A 16,193-nucleotide genomic window follows, 5' to 3' on the forward strand; every position below is an offset into this window, starting at 1 on the left:
TAGAAACTGGGTTAGCTGACCTCCTTGGAGGCATTGGCAGAGAACAAAATTCAAATGGTCCTATTCATTCACGTTATTGCACTTTGCCAGCAGTCGCTGTCTGGAATAGCTCCAAAGCCTGACAGTGATGGCATGGCTCTTGGTTTAGAAGGAAAACTTTCATGACAAAATCTTTCTTTTTCTCTTTCCTTCCTTACATACTACATCTCCTCATTGCCTTCTCTTTCTTTTGCCTCTTCTCTTCCTACAAATCCTCTGCCCACATATGCAAAATCCATCATTTGTCAATTTCAGTGATTTCTATAGAAAGAGCCATTCCCAACTTAGTCACTGATCAGGACATGGTAAGTTGACCATTCAGTATTCCTTTGGCTAAATAAACTCAAGCAAACGCATTACTACAACATTCCAAGGACAGACAGCAGTGACACAAAGAGATGAATTGCCATTTAAGATGACTTCTGAAGTAGTTTATAAACCTCAGTCTTTCCTTAAAAAAAAAAAAAAGACATTCTTAGAAATTCTCTAGAAATAGAAAAAGAAATCAAACAAACTGAGCAGTCACAATCTCGAAATGATCCTGACACCCTGGAGCCTGACATTTACATTTAAAGTTTTTAAATTTAATTTTTATTTTTATTATAGTTGATTTACAATGTTGTCTTAATTTCAGGTGTATAGCAAAGTGATTCAGTTATCCATATTCTTTTTCAGATTCTTTTCCCAAATGGGTTATTACAGAATATTGAGTAGAGTTCCCTGTGCCAGACAGTAGGTCTTCATTGGTGGTCTGTTTTAAATATAGCAGTACATACATGTCAATTTCTCCTTTATGGCTGTTAGCATTTGCCTTACATATTGAGTTGCTCGTGCATTTGGTGTATATATAGTTACAACTGTTACATCTTCTTGGATTGATCCCTTGATCATTATGTATTGTCCTTCTTTCTCTCATAACAGTCTATTTTGTCTATCAGTATTGATTGCTCCTCCAGCTTTCTTTTGATTTTCATTTGCATAGAATACCTTTTTCCATCCCCTCACTTTCAGTCTATATGTGTCCTCAAGAGCCGAAGTAGGTCTGTTGTAGATAGCATTTATACATGTTTTGCTTTTGTAACCATTCAGCCAGTCTATGTCTTTGGGTTGGAGCATTTAATCCATTTACATTTAAAATTATTATTGATATGTATGTTCTTATTGCTATCTTGTTAATTGCTTTGGATTTGCTTTTGTAGGTTTTCTTTCCTTTTTTGTTCTCTTGTGATTAGATTACTATCTTTAGTATTGTATTTGGATTACTTTTTCTTTTTTGTGTGTTAATCTATTGTAGATTTTTGGTTTGCAGTTACTATGAGGTTTTGATATAGCAGTCTCTCTCTCTCTCTCTCTCTCTCTATATATATATATATATATATACATACACAAGATTGGTTTAAGTTACTAGTCTCTTAATTTCAAATGCATTTCCAATATCCTGCATTTGTACTCTCCTTACAATTGCTGGTTTTGTTATATTATTTGTGTGTGGATCATTTCCTACCTTTACTGTATGTTTGTCTTTACTGGTGAGCTTTTCCATTTGTAATTTTCTTGCTTCTTGTATTGGCCCCTTTCTTTTCTGCCTGGAGAAGTTCCTTTAGCATTTGTTGTAACATGGGTTTGGTGGTGGTGAATTTTCTCAACTTTCGCTTGTCTATAAAACTTCTGATTTCTCTACTGAACAAGCCTTGCTGGGTAGAGTATTCTTCATTATAGATTTTGTCTTTTACCACTGTAAATAATGCTGCCAGTTCCTTCTAGATTCCAGTTTCTGCTGAAAGATCAGCTGATAACCTAATGGGGATTCCCTTGTATTTTGTTTATTGGTTTTCCCTTGTTGCTTTTAATATTTTCTCTTTGTCTTTAATTTTTGTCAGTTGGATTAATATGTGTCTTTGAGTGTTCCTTCTTGGGTTTATCATGTATGGGACTCTCTGCACGTCCTGGACTCTGAGTGTTTCCTTTTTCATATTAGGGAAATTTTTGGCTATTTTCTCTTCAAATATTTTCTCAGGCCCTCCCTCTCTCTCTTCTCCTTCTGGGACCCCTATAATGTGAAAAGTGTTTGTCACTCAATCGTGTCCGACTCTTTGCAACCCCATGGACTGTAGCTTGCTAGGCTTCTCTGTCCATGGAATTCTCTAGGTGAGAATACTGGATTGGGTAGCCATTCCCTTCTCTAGGGAATTTTTCTGAACCAGGGGTCAAACCTGGGTCTCCTGCATTGTAGGCAGATTCTTTACCATCTGAGCCACCAGGGAAGCCTGATAATGTGAATGTTGGTGTGTTTAATGAATGGCAACCCACTCCAGTATTCTTGCTTGGAGAATTCCATGGACAGAGGAACCATGCGGGCTGCTGTCCTCATTTCTTTTCATTCTTCTTTGTTTATTATGTTCCCCGGCAGTGATGTCTACCATTCTGCCTTCCAGCTTACTTACGCGTTCTTCCTCGCTTCCTCTGCTGTTGATTCCTTCTAGTGAATTTTTCATTTCACTTATTGTTCATCTCTGTTTGTTCTTTAAAGCTTCTAGGCCTTTATTAAACATGTTTTGTATCCTGTCTGTACCTCCATTCTTTTTCTGAAATCTTGGATCACCTTTACTATTACTACTTCAAATTCTTTTTCAGGTAGACTGCCTATCTCCACTTCACTTAGTTGTTCTGGCACTTTATCTTGTTCCTTTGTTTGGAAGATATTTGTCTGTTTTTGTGGTCATCTCCATTTCTCCACCTGAGCCACCAGGGCAGCCCCTATTCCAGATGCAAGATTGCAATTCCTTTTGGTTCTGGTGTCTGCCCCTTGGTGGGTGAGCTTGGTCCAGGGACTTGGGCAGGCTTCCTGGTGGGAGGGATTGGTGCCTGCCCACTGGTGGGTGGAGCTGGGTTTTGTCCCTCTGGTGGGTAGGGCCATGTTAAGGGGTATATTTTTAGCTCACTATCTGCTGGTGGGAGGGGCTATGTTTCTACTCTGTTGGTTGTTTGGCCTGAGCATACAGGTTGCTGAGTGGGCCCAGGTCTCAGTTCCAAAATGGTGACCTCCAGGAGCGCTCACACCAATGGGTATTCCCTGGGATGTCCACCACCAGTGTCCTTACCCCACAATGAGCTACTGCCAACCATGTCTCCCCAGAAGATCCTCCAAGACCTGTAGGTAGGTGCTTTGCCCTGGGCCCCAAGGCACATTAAACCGTGTGTGTTCTCCCATAGTGGAGTCTCTGTGTCCCCTAGTACTATGGAACTGCTGTACTGAAGCGCCACTGGCCTTCCAAGCCAAATGCTCTGAAGGCTCCTCCTCCCAATACCAGACCCCAAGCTGGGGAGTCTGATGTGAGGCTCACTACCCTTACTCCTGTGGGAGAACCTCTGCAATATAATTATTTTCTAGTATGTGGTTCACACACCCAGGAGGTCTGAAATTTGATTATATTGTGAAAGAGTCCCTTCTACTGTCTCTTGTAGCTTCTTCTTTGTCTTTGGGTGTAAAATATCTTTTTTTTTGCAGGGGGTGGGAGTGGTAGATAGGATTGAGTCTTTTTTGTTGATGGTTGTTCAGCAAGCAGTTAGTTGTGATTCTGGTGTTTTCATTGAGAGGAGATGAGCTCAAGTCCTACTCTGCTATCTTGTCTCTGCCTCTCCTGATGTCTTCAAAAGGATGCTTTTGTGCTTGTTTTTAAGATGGATTCATTGTGTCTATTTTCTCTTTTAATGAACTCTCTTTTTCATTGCACTGAGCCTTAATTGCATATTTTAGTGGAGTTAGGATTAATATCATTAAGCCACCCTATCCTTTGTGGATTTCTATTCAGTTATGAATCTTCCTAAATGAAATTATTTGTGGAACAAACACTTCTTGTATGAAACTATATCTCCTTATGCCATTTTCCTTCATACCACCTCCTTTAAAAAATTGGCAAGATACCTACATATTGGAAAAGATGGGACTAAAGCAAAAAATCCAGAGGGAAGCTACTGCAGTCCTGTTTTGCAAACATGTTGCATCAGGTATACACTTACATAGGTAGCATCTTCTAGGATATGTAGCATTATCTGCAGCAGCCTCAAATTAGTAATATACACAAACCCATAATTTGATGTATTTTTAGTTGGTATCACTTTCTTCCCCCACCTCTTTTGTGGCAGAGTCATACTCTCTATCCTTGTAGAAAACATCTCATTAAACTGCTTTTCGAGAGTTAAGCCCATCCAAATCTATATCTAGCCAGTATTTTACTGCCTTGTAATCACCAGAGGGGTATTTAGAGTTCTGAAAAAATGAAACATGCCAAGTTCTGATCAGTCAGGCTTCAGGGTGTGTTCTGTCCTCCCACTCAAAGCTTTGAGGAAATCTCTAATGTTTCTAAAGCCTAGAACTATGTTATATGATACAATCACAAATATTTTTAAATGGATGTTAAAAAATAAAAGTACAGTGCATTGCTTCCATTTTTAAGTCTGAAAGACACGTGCGATTCTATAGACAAATTTGTAGAGACTTGACCAACATCTGCCACATGTTTCAAAGATGAGTTTTCAAGGAACACAGAGTTGACTACAACTAGGACATATTAAAAAGGATCAAATGGAATCTCTCTCTTAGCAGTTAAAGGAAAGAGTGTTATCTAGATTAGCTTTTTTATTATATAAATTAGAAGCCCTTAAGTCAAAAAGTGTTGCCTCACCATCCTTTGTTTTCAAGTTGAACATTTATAACCCACTTATACGACTACGTACAATACATATAATCATCCATAATACGTGGGTGCCCTATATATGCAAATATATTCACAATATGTATTGTATCTTAACCACTGCAAGATAATTATATGTGTATATACTTATAGAAGTATATAGTCTTTATAATAGTCACTGATGCCATCACCGACTCGATGGACATGAGTTTGAGTGAACTCCGGGAGTTGGTGATGGACAGGGAGGCCTGGCATGCCGTGATTCATGGGGTTTCAAAGAGTCGGACGTGACTGAACAACTGAACTGAACTGAAAGATATATCTAATACATCCACATACATACACTTGCCAAGGCTTCCAGATTTATCCTTCAGGTTAAATAGTATCTTGTTCAGAGTTTCAGTTGGTCACAAATGTCTTTTTGTTTGTCCCCCAGGATACTATGGGGACGGCCTAAATGCCATCATTGTGTTTGCCGCCTGCTTTCTGCCAGACAGCAGTCGGGCCGACTACCACTATGTCATGGAAAATCTTTTCCTGTGAGTGATGCTTACAGTAAAATGCTTTGAGTTAATGTCTGTGGGGATGCAATGGCAGATAGAACATCTTTAATAAAAGGAAACAGATGATGTAGAATTTTCTAAGCCTTTGATTAAAAGTCAATGAAATCTGTATCAAGGAAAATTGCTCAAGAGACTGAAAGCTTCAGAGGAGCTGTTTTGTTAGGAGAATGCACTGAAAACAAAATGAACACAGTTTGGCCTGTATTTTAAAATTTTGTAACATTTTTTTTGGGTGAAGTGTTATTTTGGTTCCCTGATAACATGTTCTTAGTCAGCTGATAATAACCTGACTTCATTTATATCTGCCTTTATTTAATCTGACTGGTCCTTTAGTATACAATAGCATTGCTGATATTTTTGAAAGTTGGGTTTCTAACCCACAGATTTTTCAAGTGTACCTGCATTAAAAAAAAAAAAAAAGATAACTGTGCAAATAAATGAGTAATACTCTCAGAGAAGTGATCTTAAGTAACTACATTCTTCTCAGGAAGAAGAGGTAATATGTGCAACCATTCTTAAATGTTATACACCCTGTAATTTAAATATTATATAATTATGGTGAAATAAGATGAACTCTATCATGTGGGAACTGAAAACACTTCTCTTCCTTCCTGTAATCAGATACGTAATAAGTACTTTAGAGTTGATGGTAGCTGAAGACTATATGATTGTGTACTTGAATGGTGCGACCCCAAGACGGAAGATGCCAGGGCTAGGCTGGATGAAGAAATGTTACCAGATGATTGACAGACGGTATGTGGGGCTCCATTAGCTAATCACTATTTTGACTTCCTCAATAACTCCCATCCCCAGTGACCTTTTAGTTTATCAAAAATGCAGTCACAATTTAGGAACACTGAATTAATGCTGATTTGAGATAATAAATTTTAAAATATTAATCAAAGTATCACTAAAATTTTAAATAAAGCAAATCTTCCCTAGATTTTGTTAAATGTTACTAATCTCAAACTTGGCGACAAGCATTTTAAAGTATGCTTATGCTATTGCCATATGGAGGTGCAATTTGAGCTGATAAATCAACGTCCATGATTCTTCACTGGTATCATGGGCCTTGCTGCCCTTTTTGTGCACTAGCAGTATTGCGACTCAGGCAACCGATGTGCCCTTATTTCAACATCCACTGTTAACTCCGGCCCATTTGGTGATTGTGTGTGCCCCTTCCTCAAGATACATCACTTCTATTCATACTGGTTTTATTAGAACCAAACACATTGTTGCCATCTACAGGAAAACTGTCATAATAAGCATACAAATTTATGATGTCTTCTATAGTGTGGCTTTCTCTCGGATGTGGCTCCCTGCAAAGCAACATGCAAGTGCCCTGATATAGTAACTAAAATCGGTTAATCATCCAAACATACATACAGTAGCATTGCTAATGCTGAAAAATATGCCAGGATATCCAAAATGTTAATATGAAGGCCAAATAACCACATGCTTTCATCATACACAGGAAGAAACCCAGGCTCAGTAGAACAGGGTATTCATTTCAAAATATTAAAAATAATGCTGACAAAAATGAATAGCATCGTCAAACGAAAATATGCCATGATGGTTATAGATTTATGCACTCCCACCATTCTATTTTACATTTATTTCTGTGGGAAAATAAGGTTTGAATTATGCAAGTTTCAAATTATATCTCAAAGGCATTCTTTGTGTTAATCATTGCATTCTATACCTGCCTACCAGATGACAGTAACTTACATAAGAACTTCCTAATATTTATATAAATATATATACACACACACATACTTTAATTCCCATTCAAAATAGGTTATGAATAATTTTTTTTCTTTTTCAAAACAGGTTGAGGAAGAATTTAAAATCATTCATCATTGTTCATCCATCTTGGTTCATCAGAACAATCCTTGCAGTTACACGACCTTTTATAAGGTATAGTCATTATTACAGTAAAAGTACTAGTTTTTTAAAGTATGTAATTCATTGTTCCTCTACACAAAAATTCATAAACCAAGAGAGTATTTAGGATAATATGTTTTGCCTCTGTCTTTCCTGAAAATATACTTTGGACTGCCCAGCAAGAGACTCTAAGATTGAGTATATTTTCATAGTAATTACTTTCCCCCTATAATTATAAAACATGACCTCTATATTGCTTGCTATAAACACAGAAAATGAAATAGTGAGGTTTCCATGCCATATGACAAAAGGGAATAGATGGTAGTATTAAAGAAATAAAGGCTTTCCTGATAGTTCAGTTGGTAAAGAATCCACCTGCAACGCAGGAGACCTGGGTTCAATCCCTGGGTTAGGAAGATCCCCTGGAGAAGGGAAAAGCTACCCCACTCTAGTATTCTGGCCTGGAGAATTCCATGGACTGTATAGTCCATGCGGTCTCAACGAGTCAGACACGACTGAGCGACTTTCACACACATTTAAGAAATATGGTATTTTGTAAAGAATCAAAGAGGTGGAGTACCATGACAATGGAAATTAAAGACACATCAAGGACAGAAACATAAGCCAGACCTTAACTGTTTTGTTTCCTCTGAACAAATACCATGTAGGTCACCTAAAGTGAGTTAAGAGTCTGTACAGCCATTTTGAGAGCTTTGTTTTGATCATCCATGAGGCTTCTTGGTTTAAATTCACTTCAAATCAGTAAATATTTGTTCATCATCTATTTTGTGTTTGATGCTATATAACATTACATTTTGGGGATGAAAAGAAAAGTAAGATATGCCTCTTACATAGTAAAACTGAGACAGTTAAATGAGAGGGACACTACAGATTTTCTAGAAAGCTTTAAAAAATAGAATAGGGAGGGGCAAGATAGGGGTATGGGATTAAGAGGTACAAACTACTAGGTATAAAATAAATAAGCTACAAAGATACAGTGTACAGCACAGGGAAAATAGGCACCATTTTATAATAACGTCAATGGAGTATAGTCTATAAAAATAATGAATCACTAAGTTGTAGGCCTGAAACTAATATAATATTGTGAATCAACTATATATCAGCTAATTAGAACTTGCCTAACATCAAGATACACACTATATAAACTGAAAATTTTCTGTCTCAGTGTTATTAATGAATCTGTAAGAAAAATTCTGATCACTTCACTTCTGGAGAAAAAAATTAAAGGTTAAAATCTTTTATATTTTTTTATTACTATATTATTTTATTGAAGTATAGTTGGCTTACCATGTTTCAGGTGCACAGCAAGGTGATTCAGTTATACATATACACATAATTACTTTTCAAATTATTTTCCATTATAGGTTATTATAAAATATTGACTATAGTTCCCTGTGCTGTACAGTAAACCTTTGTTGCTTGTTTCATATCTATTTTTTTAAATTAGAAATTGTGTGTTTTGTGCCTTCCAGAATCTCCTTTTTTTGTTCTGTGTTCACTTATATTTATTTAGCATTCCCATCTGCTACTTCCAACAACTGGGTAGCAGGATTCAACTAGTTTTCCTCTGGCAAAAGAGCGCTTTAAATTACTTTAAAGCATAATACAAGCTTTTAAGATATATTTTTTAAAAAGCTACTAATTTTAAGATTAGCAGAAAATGCTTTGACAGGCACTAGGAATAAATGTACAATGAAGAGCTTATACAAACTTTTAATGAGTAAAAAAGCAAACATTAGAATTGATATTGATTCACTGATGCTTGTTTAATAATTCAGCTCTATTTTAAAATAAATATATTTCTCCTTGGTAAATATTTATTATGGTGAGTATGAAAAAGAATTCTAATTCAACATTTATTTAAGGGAGTTTCAAGATAATAATAATTCCCTTCCCTAGGGGTCTTCCCAACCCAGGGATCAAACCCAGGTCTCCCACATTGCAGGTGAATTCTTTACCAGCTGAGCCACAAGGGAAGCCCCAATAATTAAAACAAAAATAATTAAATTATAGCAAGTAGTGTTGTGGTAAATTACATATAATAATGGTTTACATTTATTGAGTACTTACATGCATTATTTTATTTAATCCTAATGGTGATGTTCTGAAGGAGGCACTGTTTACTATTTCTGTATTGTAGGAAAAAAACCCTAAGGTTAAATGAGGTCAGATAAATTGTTCAAACCAGGAGCCAGCAAACCATTCTGTAAAGAGTCAGATATTAAATATTTTAAGTGTTATGGGTCATACAATTTCAATCACCACTACTTAGCTCTGCCATGGTAGGACAAAAGCCATAGATAATGTGTAAATAAATAAGTGTCCCTGTGTTCCAATAAAACTTGATTTATGAACACTGAAGTTGAATTTTCTGAAATGTTTTACATGTCACGAAATAGTCTTATTTTAATCATTTTACAACCATTAAAAAAAGTGCAAAACCAGTCTTAGCGCAAAGATATAAAAAACCAGTAATAAGTTGGCTTTGGCCCACAGGCCATAGTTTACCAACCCCAGGTCTATGGTAACATAGCTAAGAAATGATAACTCAGGCTCTGAACCCAGTGTCTACCTAATTCTAAAGAACACATATTTCAAGTACTTAAACATTATGTTCTACAGTTTCATCATATAAAACCCTGTTTAAAGATCCTTCTGTGAATCAATCTATATCAGCATAACAAAATTTTTGACCTGAAAAAAGAGGTCACTAAAATGTATTATAGGTCTTTTCACTGCTAAAGGGTAACACCTATGATACAGGTATATAGCAAATTTTTTTTTTTAGTTCATGTATTTTTAAACTGAAGTATAATTAATTTACAATGTTGTGTTAATCTGTGGTGTACAGCAAAGTGATTCAGTTTCTCATATTCAGATACATACTTGTAACTAAATATGAAAAAGAATATTTTTTTCAGTTACATATTCTTTTTCATATTCCTCTCCATTATGGTTTATTGCAGGGTACTGACTGTAGTTCCTGTGCTGTAGAGTAGAACCTTGTTGTTTACCTGTTTATTTCAATATATTGTTGGTATCTGCTAATCCCATCGTTCTAATTTATCCCTCCCTCCTCAAGTTCATTTTTTTAAAATGAATTGTCTGTCTGTGTCAAGCACTGGGTTAGGTGCTGCAGGTTGAGAAATTAAATAGCTCAGTTGATTTCCTCAAAGAAGTCACAGCCTGGCAGCTGACCCAGGTAGACAAGAAAGCAGCTACAATACAGGTACAAAGGAAGCTGAAGAGGGCGATAACTCAGAGTGAGGGTGAGTTTTAAGGTAATGGGTGAAGCATGAAGACAGAGAGTCTGCATCAAGAGAGGCTTTCCAGAAGAATGCATCCTCAAGGTGAGTTTTGAAGAATAGGATTGGCTAGCTAAAGCCTGGTAGAGGAAATAGCAGATACCAATACACCAAGAGGAAAAAATATTCTTTTTAATATTCAGTTACAAATACATATCTGAATATGAGAAACTGAATCACTTTGCTGTTTAGAAAACTGTACGTTCTAGTGTGGAGGTGTCCTCCTGGCATGACTTCTTCTGCCTTCTTATTCTACCCCCTCCATTTTTTAAATCAAAATCTGAATTTAGCTCAGAAACTCCAGAGGAAGGAAGTGGCCTAATGTGGTATATCGTTAGTAGTGTGTGTTCACCCAAGGCTTATCAGGACTTGAAGTGACTGTTCACAAGCCACAGCCAGTAGCCCATAGTCAAAACTGCAAGTAAAATGTGAAAGCTGGATGTATGCAGACGTGACCTTGACAGCATCTTCTCAGTAGACTGGGGAGGCCTCTTCATTAGAGACCATTCAAGGGAGTTTGATGCCTGATCAAGTTCCCTTTCAAGTGGAATGATATATTTTTAGAATTCATTTGCTATTACACTAGTAATACAAAAATGTCACCTTCTTATAAAACAGCCAATCAGTATAGATAAGTGGCACCTTCTGCCACTGACTGAAGGTGAAATCTGGGCATATACTTAACTCCCTATGTCTAAATTTCCTTATCTTTAAAAAGAGAATAATAATAGTACCTACCTCATTAGGCTAATGTCTAAATTTCCTTATCTTTAAAAAGAGAATAATAATAGTACCTACCTCATTAGGCTATCACAGAAAATGAGTTAATATGTGTGTGTGTTATTCACTCAGTTGTGTATGACTCTTTGTGACTCCATGAACTGTAGCCTGCCAGGCTCCTCTGTCCATGTGATTCTCCAGGCAAGAATACTGGAGTGGGTAGCCATTCCCTTCTCCAGGGGAATCTTCCCAATTCAGTGAATGAACCCAGGTTTCCTGTATTGCAGGCAGATTCTTTACCATCTGAACCACCAGGAAAGTCCCAAGAGTTAATATATATTAACCAATTAGTACAGAGTCTGGCACATAGTAACTACTCAAATAATATAGCTATTCTTCTAAGTAAGAGTGTTGGGGGCAAGGTGATAAGGATTTTCAAGAAGAGGCAGAAGTCTGAGGGATGAAGGAGTGACTGAAATCTTTTTTCTTTTCTTTTTTTCAAGTTCCAAATTCAGTAGTAAAATTAAATACGTCAGTAGTTTAGCAGAACTCAGTGGACTGATCCCAATGGATTGCATCCATATTCCAGAGAGCATCATCAAGTAAGTCCTGATGGTTTTGAAGATTTGGTAAGAAATACTGCCTATCTAGAGAAGGAGATGAGAAAATAACTCACTCCTGGAATAAGGGGAAATGGCTTATCTTTTGTTTTACATTTAAAACAAATAATAAATATTCTCCAATAAATATATTTATTTTCTTATAACCTAGAGATAACTGTTCTGTTCTTGCAGATCTACTTTCATGATCTTCTATGGTGTTATTGAGATTTGCTCACTTTCACCTTCAATTTACTACCATTTGGGGGAAAGCATACATTTAACACTAATCAGTGTATTTGTTACCTCTGTCTTGCATGCCACACAAAAGGTAGATTTTGTACATAGCCTGGATTTCTTCATTGCCTTATATAAAGTAATTTATCTGCTTGACCCAAGGGAAAGAGAAAAAAGTTACCCCTTTCTCTGATTTCTTCATGGTTGCCTCCAGGTGAAAGATAAAGCAGAGTGGTGGGTGGTGCAGTCAGGAATGACTTCCTTACTCAGTACCTGGTAAATAAAGCCTGTAGGTAGAAAGCATGGATACTTAAAGTTGTAGGATTATGCTGCAAAAACAGTAAAAATAAAAAGTCAACTGCTTGGAGCTGGGGCTTAAAAATGTGATGCTGGAAAATAAACCCTCCTAACTAGTTAATTGTTGCAAAGAACTATCGTTTACTGTCGATCATGTTTTTCTGTCACTATGTCTAATTTACTGGCTTTCTGTGTGATTAAAAGTGGGAGGAAGATAACCATCAACTCAGAGAAAACAGTCAAGGATACCCTATCTTCCTCAATAAGATGGAGAGCAGAATGGACCTCCCAATTCGGGCTTCCAAAAGAGAGTCCCCTCACTTAAAAAAGGCACAGAAACTGGAAGGAAAAGACTCCCATTTAATGTGTGTCTCCTGTTCTGGGTCCAAGAAGTGCTCTATTTATATCCGTTATTTAACCCTCACAGTAAATGCCCTGTTTACACATAAGAAATGTATTTAGGAAGGAGATATTTACTTATGCAAAGTAGAAGCAGGAACAAGGAAGAGATGGAACTAGAATTTAAATCCAGGTGAGCCTGGAACCAAAATTTCCAGATTTCTTTACCTCTTGTAAAATACCCATCTAAATAATGTGTATATTTAGATAAATATAAGGGGTATATTTAGATAAATAAAATATCCATCTAAATAAATACCCATATCCTTCTGAGGCAACGCTCGGAAGTAGCTGCAGTTTGGTTTTCCTGCATCCCAATGTCAGGTATGAACAGAAGATACAGATTGGGTTGAGAACTGCCAGTTGGCTTAGCTGAATCAAGCTGAGCGTGCACAAGCTCCTAAGGTGGATGTAATCCTCACTGGCTTCCTAGAGTCCCCAGACTAGCACAACTCACAGCTCTGGCCTGCTGCCTCAAAAAGAAGGCACCCCATCTCCAAAAAAATTACTAGCGTACCCACCTCCTATTATGCAAAAGATGACAAGGATATTCCATCTTCAAGTGGAAATGAGCACTGGCCACTTTCTAAGTGAGTATGCTTCCCCCCAGTGTGGCCCTGGGAACAAGAGAAGAGAATGTGCTTTGGAGGATCAGCATTAGATTTGAATGTTCTCCCCAGCTTGCCTCTCTGAGACTTCAGGAATCCTATTTAGAACTCTCGGAGTCTCAGCCTTAGCATCTGTAAAATGAGAAAACAAGGAGCAATTAATTCATGGCAAGGTCCTGAGAACAGAATGAGAACCATGAACATTAAGCACTGAGGAGCCACCTGGCACAAAGTTGACAAGCCAGAATGTTATTTATTGTAATTGTGTTGCTTTTCAGTTCAGTTCAGTTCAGTTCAGTTCGTGCTGACTCTTTGCGACCCCATGAATCACAGCACGTCAGGCCTCCTTGTCTATCACCAACTCCCAGAGTTTACCCAAACTCATGTGCATCGAGTCAGTGATGCCATCCAGCCATCTGATCCTCTGTTGTCCCCTTCTCCTCCTGCCCCCAATCCCTCCCAGCATCAGGGTCTTTTCCAATGAGTCAACTCTTTGCACGAGGTGGCCAAAGTATTGGAGTTTCAGCTTCAGCACCAGTCCATCCAAACTCACTGTTCACACAGGGAAGTTCGGTTGAGAAGTTAAACTTGCCTGAGGTGCTTTTCATTCATCTACAAGTCAGGTTTTCTATTTGGGAAAAGTTTCTTCCAAAGGAAGGTTCTATTTGGAAAGATTTTCTTCTGGAGGAAGAAACTTACAACCGTGCATATCCTCCCCATGTGTCCTGTCTTTCGTAATCCATCTCCTCTGGCTGTCCTTTCTCTCATTTCTGTAACTGACCCTTGTTGCCTCATTTTCATATTATGCCATTTTCAAACTGGTAACAAACCATAACTCTTTCCCATTACACAAGATCAGGATCTCATCCAATCCCAAGGCCAATATTCAGCTGGGATAGAGTGCATCAAAGGGCTTAAAGGAAAGAAAATTGAGCCAGGTCTGAAATCAGATTTATAATCACTGACTACAGTCAGTTCTTGTTATTTGTGGCAGTGATGTTCCTACAGATCTGAATAACATACTGAACCATTGTTTCCAGGGGGAACACAGGGCTAAGTTTCTGTGAGTGCTTGTTCATGGCATTCTCATTTGCCAATTAACATACAACCTGGATTTATGTCCATTTCTGTTTAAAGATACCTTACTTGATCTGTATTGTTGATTCACTGACATTGAACTCAGGGCCAACAACACTGTAACTTGTGCCTGAACAAAGCTTATCTAACACACACATACCTCCCTAAGGCCCATCACAGCCATCTTGTGCTCAGGAATACTAGATGGTACTTAAGCATAATGTTTGGGGAACATTCTTAAATAAAGAGATCACCAGCAAAAAGGCACAAAATAAAAATGAACATGGCACGACACAGACTGTAAAAGGCCGTTTGTTTGCAGCATAAGAGCTGAGACGAGAAGGCAGAGCCCCGCTGGGCTCCGCCTCAGCTGGGAACCCACACCTCAGGTGACTGAAATTTCTGGGCACTCTGTTAAAGTCCACAAGTGATTGTGAAAGTGCCAAAGTATTGCTGAGGAGGTTGCAACTATGGTTTAGCAAGGAGGTGAATTTGGGAACACGCAATCTGCAAATCATGAGGATCAGCTGTATATAACTATAAATTCAAAATAATTGATTGTATTGAATATAAATAGGTTTCCTCCCCAAAGGCAATTTGACTATTATTTGGGTAGACTTCTCCTCTCATGTTTTGACTGTCCTGTCATTTTTTCCATCTGTCCACTCGTTTTCCTCATTGCATTCGTTTTTTTATCCTGTAAGGTACGATGAAGAAAGATCTTATAAGAGAAGTGTGAGGTAAACATCTCCTGATCTACAGTTCACGCTGGATCCTTTGTGTGTGTGTACACCAGTGTCTTACTTGTGGGTGACCTCAACAGGCTACCAGAGGAAGAGGTCCTGGTATCAGTCCCTTGTAGTATATCATTTCCAGTCTTTGTCGTGTGTCTAAAGCTGTTGAGGTCAACCTAATTTGCAACTGAAACCTACTAAACGAGATACATCCCAGACTTGGCCCAGGCTGCAAGCTAATTTTAACTAGCCCTGACAACTGCTGTGGCTGTTTTCAGCTTTATTTCAGCCAGCATGCTTCCAGTCTCCTTGCAAGTTTTTTTATCTCTCTTTATGAAGGACTTTGCAAAGGAAACGTACATAAACACAGACTTGGGAGTTCCTAAAACACCATATGTAATTGAAGGCATGTGTCTTAGTGCTCCAAAGGTTGGTTTTTAAAAGCACATACGCTCCACTTTCGTTTGGCTCTGCTTTGACTTCTTTTTTGTGACTCTCTCACGCTCTGCTTGCTTCTTGTTTCTTTTCTACACTGATAATTTTTGCTCATGCAGACTGGATGAAGATCTGAGGGAAGCATCTGAAGCAGCTAAGTAAGACTTGGTTTCCATTCAGCAGCTGGCAGTGATGTTGGCTTGCATTTCAGGAATGGGAGAACCTGCATGCCTGGTGTTTTATTCTTGCATCCTGATAATAGTGCTGCCCTTTAAAAGTTTCCTTTGTTCCATGACAGATGTAATTTCTCTTATTTGTACTACAATCTGTTTGTCCCCCTAATGATCGTGGTTATCTTGTTACCGTTAAACATTTTAAACATATATATATATATATATATGCAGTTTTAGGCACCACAGCAAAAGAAACACATCACAGGCAGTGCCATGAATAGTGTAATAGCCAGATGATCACTTGCATACATTGAGGCAATAAAACCTCACTAACTCATACTAATGCAGAAAAATGGTAGCAACTTGAAATACTTCTGTAGAGCCAAATTCCTGAATTTCCAAGATTTT

General features: G+C 37.7%; 1 protein-coding gene and 1 long non-coding RNA gene across 4 annotated transcripts in view; one reads left to right on the plus strand and one right to left on the minus strand.

Moving 5' to 3' along the window:
- The window catches only part of PRUNE2 (prune homolog 2 with BCH domain), a 291,389-nt gene that overhangs the window by 261,382 nt on the left and 13,814 nt on the right, over nucleotides 1–16,193 (plus strand). For 2 of the 3 annotated variants that reach the window (XM_069576309.1, XM_069576307.1), the window contains exons 13-17: nucleotides 5,170–5,272; nucleotides 5,918–6,049; nucleotides 7,127–7,213; nucleotides 11,730–11,828; nucleotides 15,148–15,183. In XM_069576309.1, the coding sequence (XP_069432410.1) occupies nucleotides 5,170–5,272; nucleotides 5,918–6,049; nucleotides 7,127–7,213; nucleotides 11,730–11,828; nucleotides 15,148–15,183 (457 nt within the window). The remainder of the gene's footprint in view (nucleotides 1–5,169; nucleotides 5,273–5,917; nucleotides 6,050–7,126; nucleotides 7,214–11,729; nucleotides 11,829–15,147; nucleotides 15,184–16,193) is intronic. The other variant, XM_069576310.1, reaches the window with a different exon arrangement.
- LOC138433517 (uncharacterized) overlaps nucleotides 11,707–16,193 on the minus strand; it is a 57,860-nt gene continuing 53,373 nt past the window's right edge. Inside the window, exons 2-3 of the long non-coding RNA XR_011254337.1 lie at nucleotides 13,280–13,375; nucleotides 11,707–12,349 (exon numbers count right to left, since the gene is read on the minus strand). This is a non-coding gene — a long non-coding RNA (uncharacterized lncRNA). The remainder of the gene's footprint in view (nucleotides 12,350–13,279; nucleotides 13,376–16,193) is intronic.

Source organism: Ovis canadensis, chromosome 2 (genome assembly GCF_042477335.2).
Source record: "Ovis canadensis isolate MfBH-ARS-UI-01 breed Bighorn chromosome 2, ARS-UI_OviCan_v2, whole genome shotgun sequence".
Lineage (NCBI taxonomy): Eukaryota > Metazoa > Chordata > Mammalia > Artiodactyla > Bovidae > Ovis > Ovis canadensis.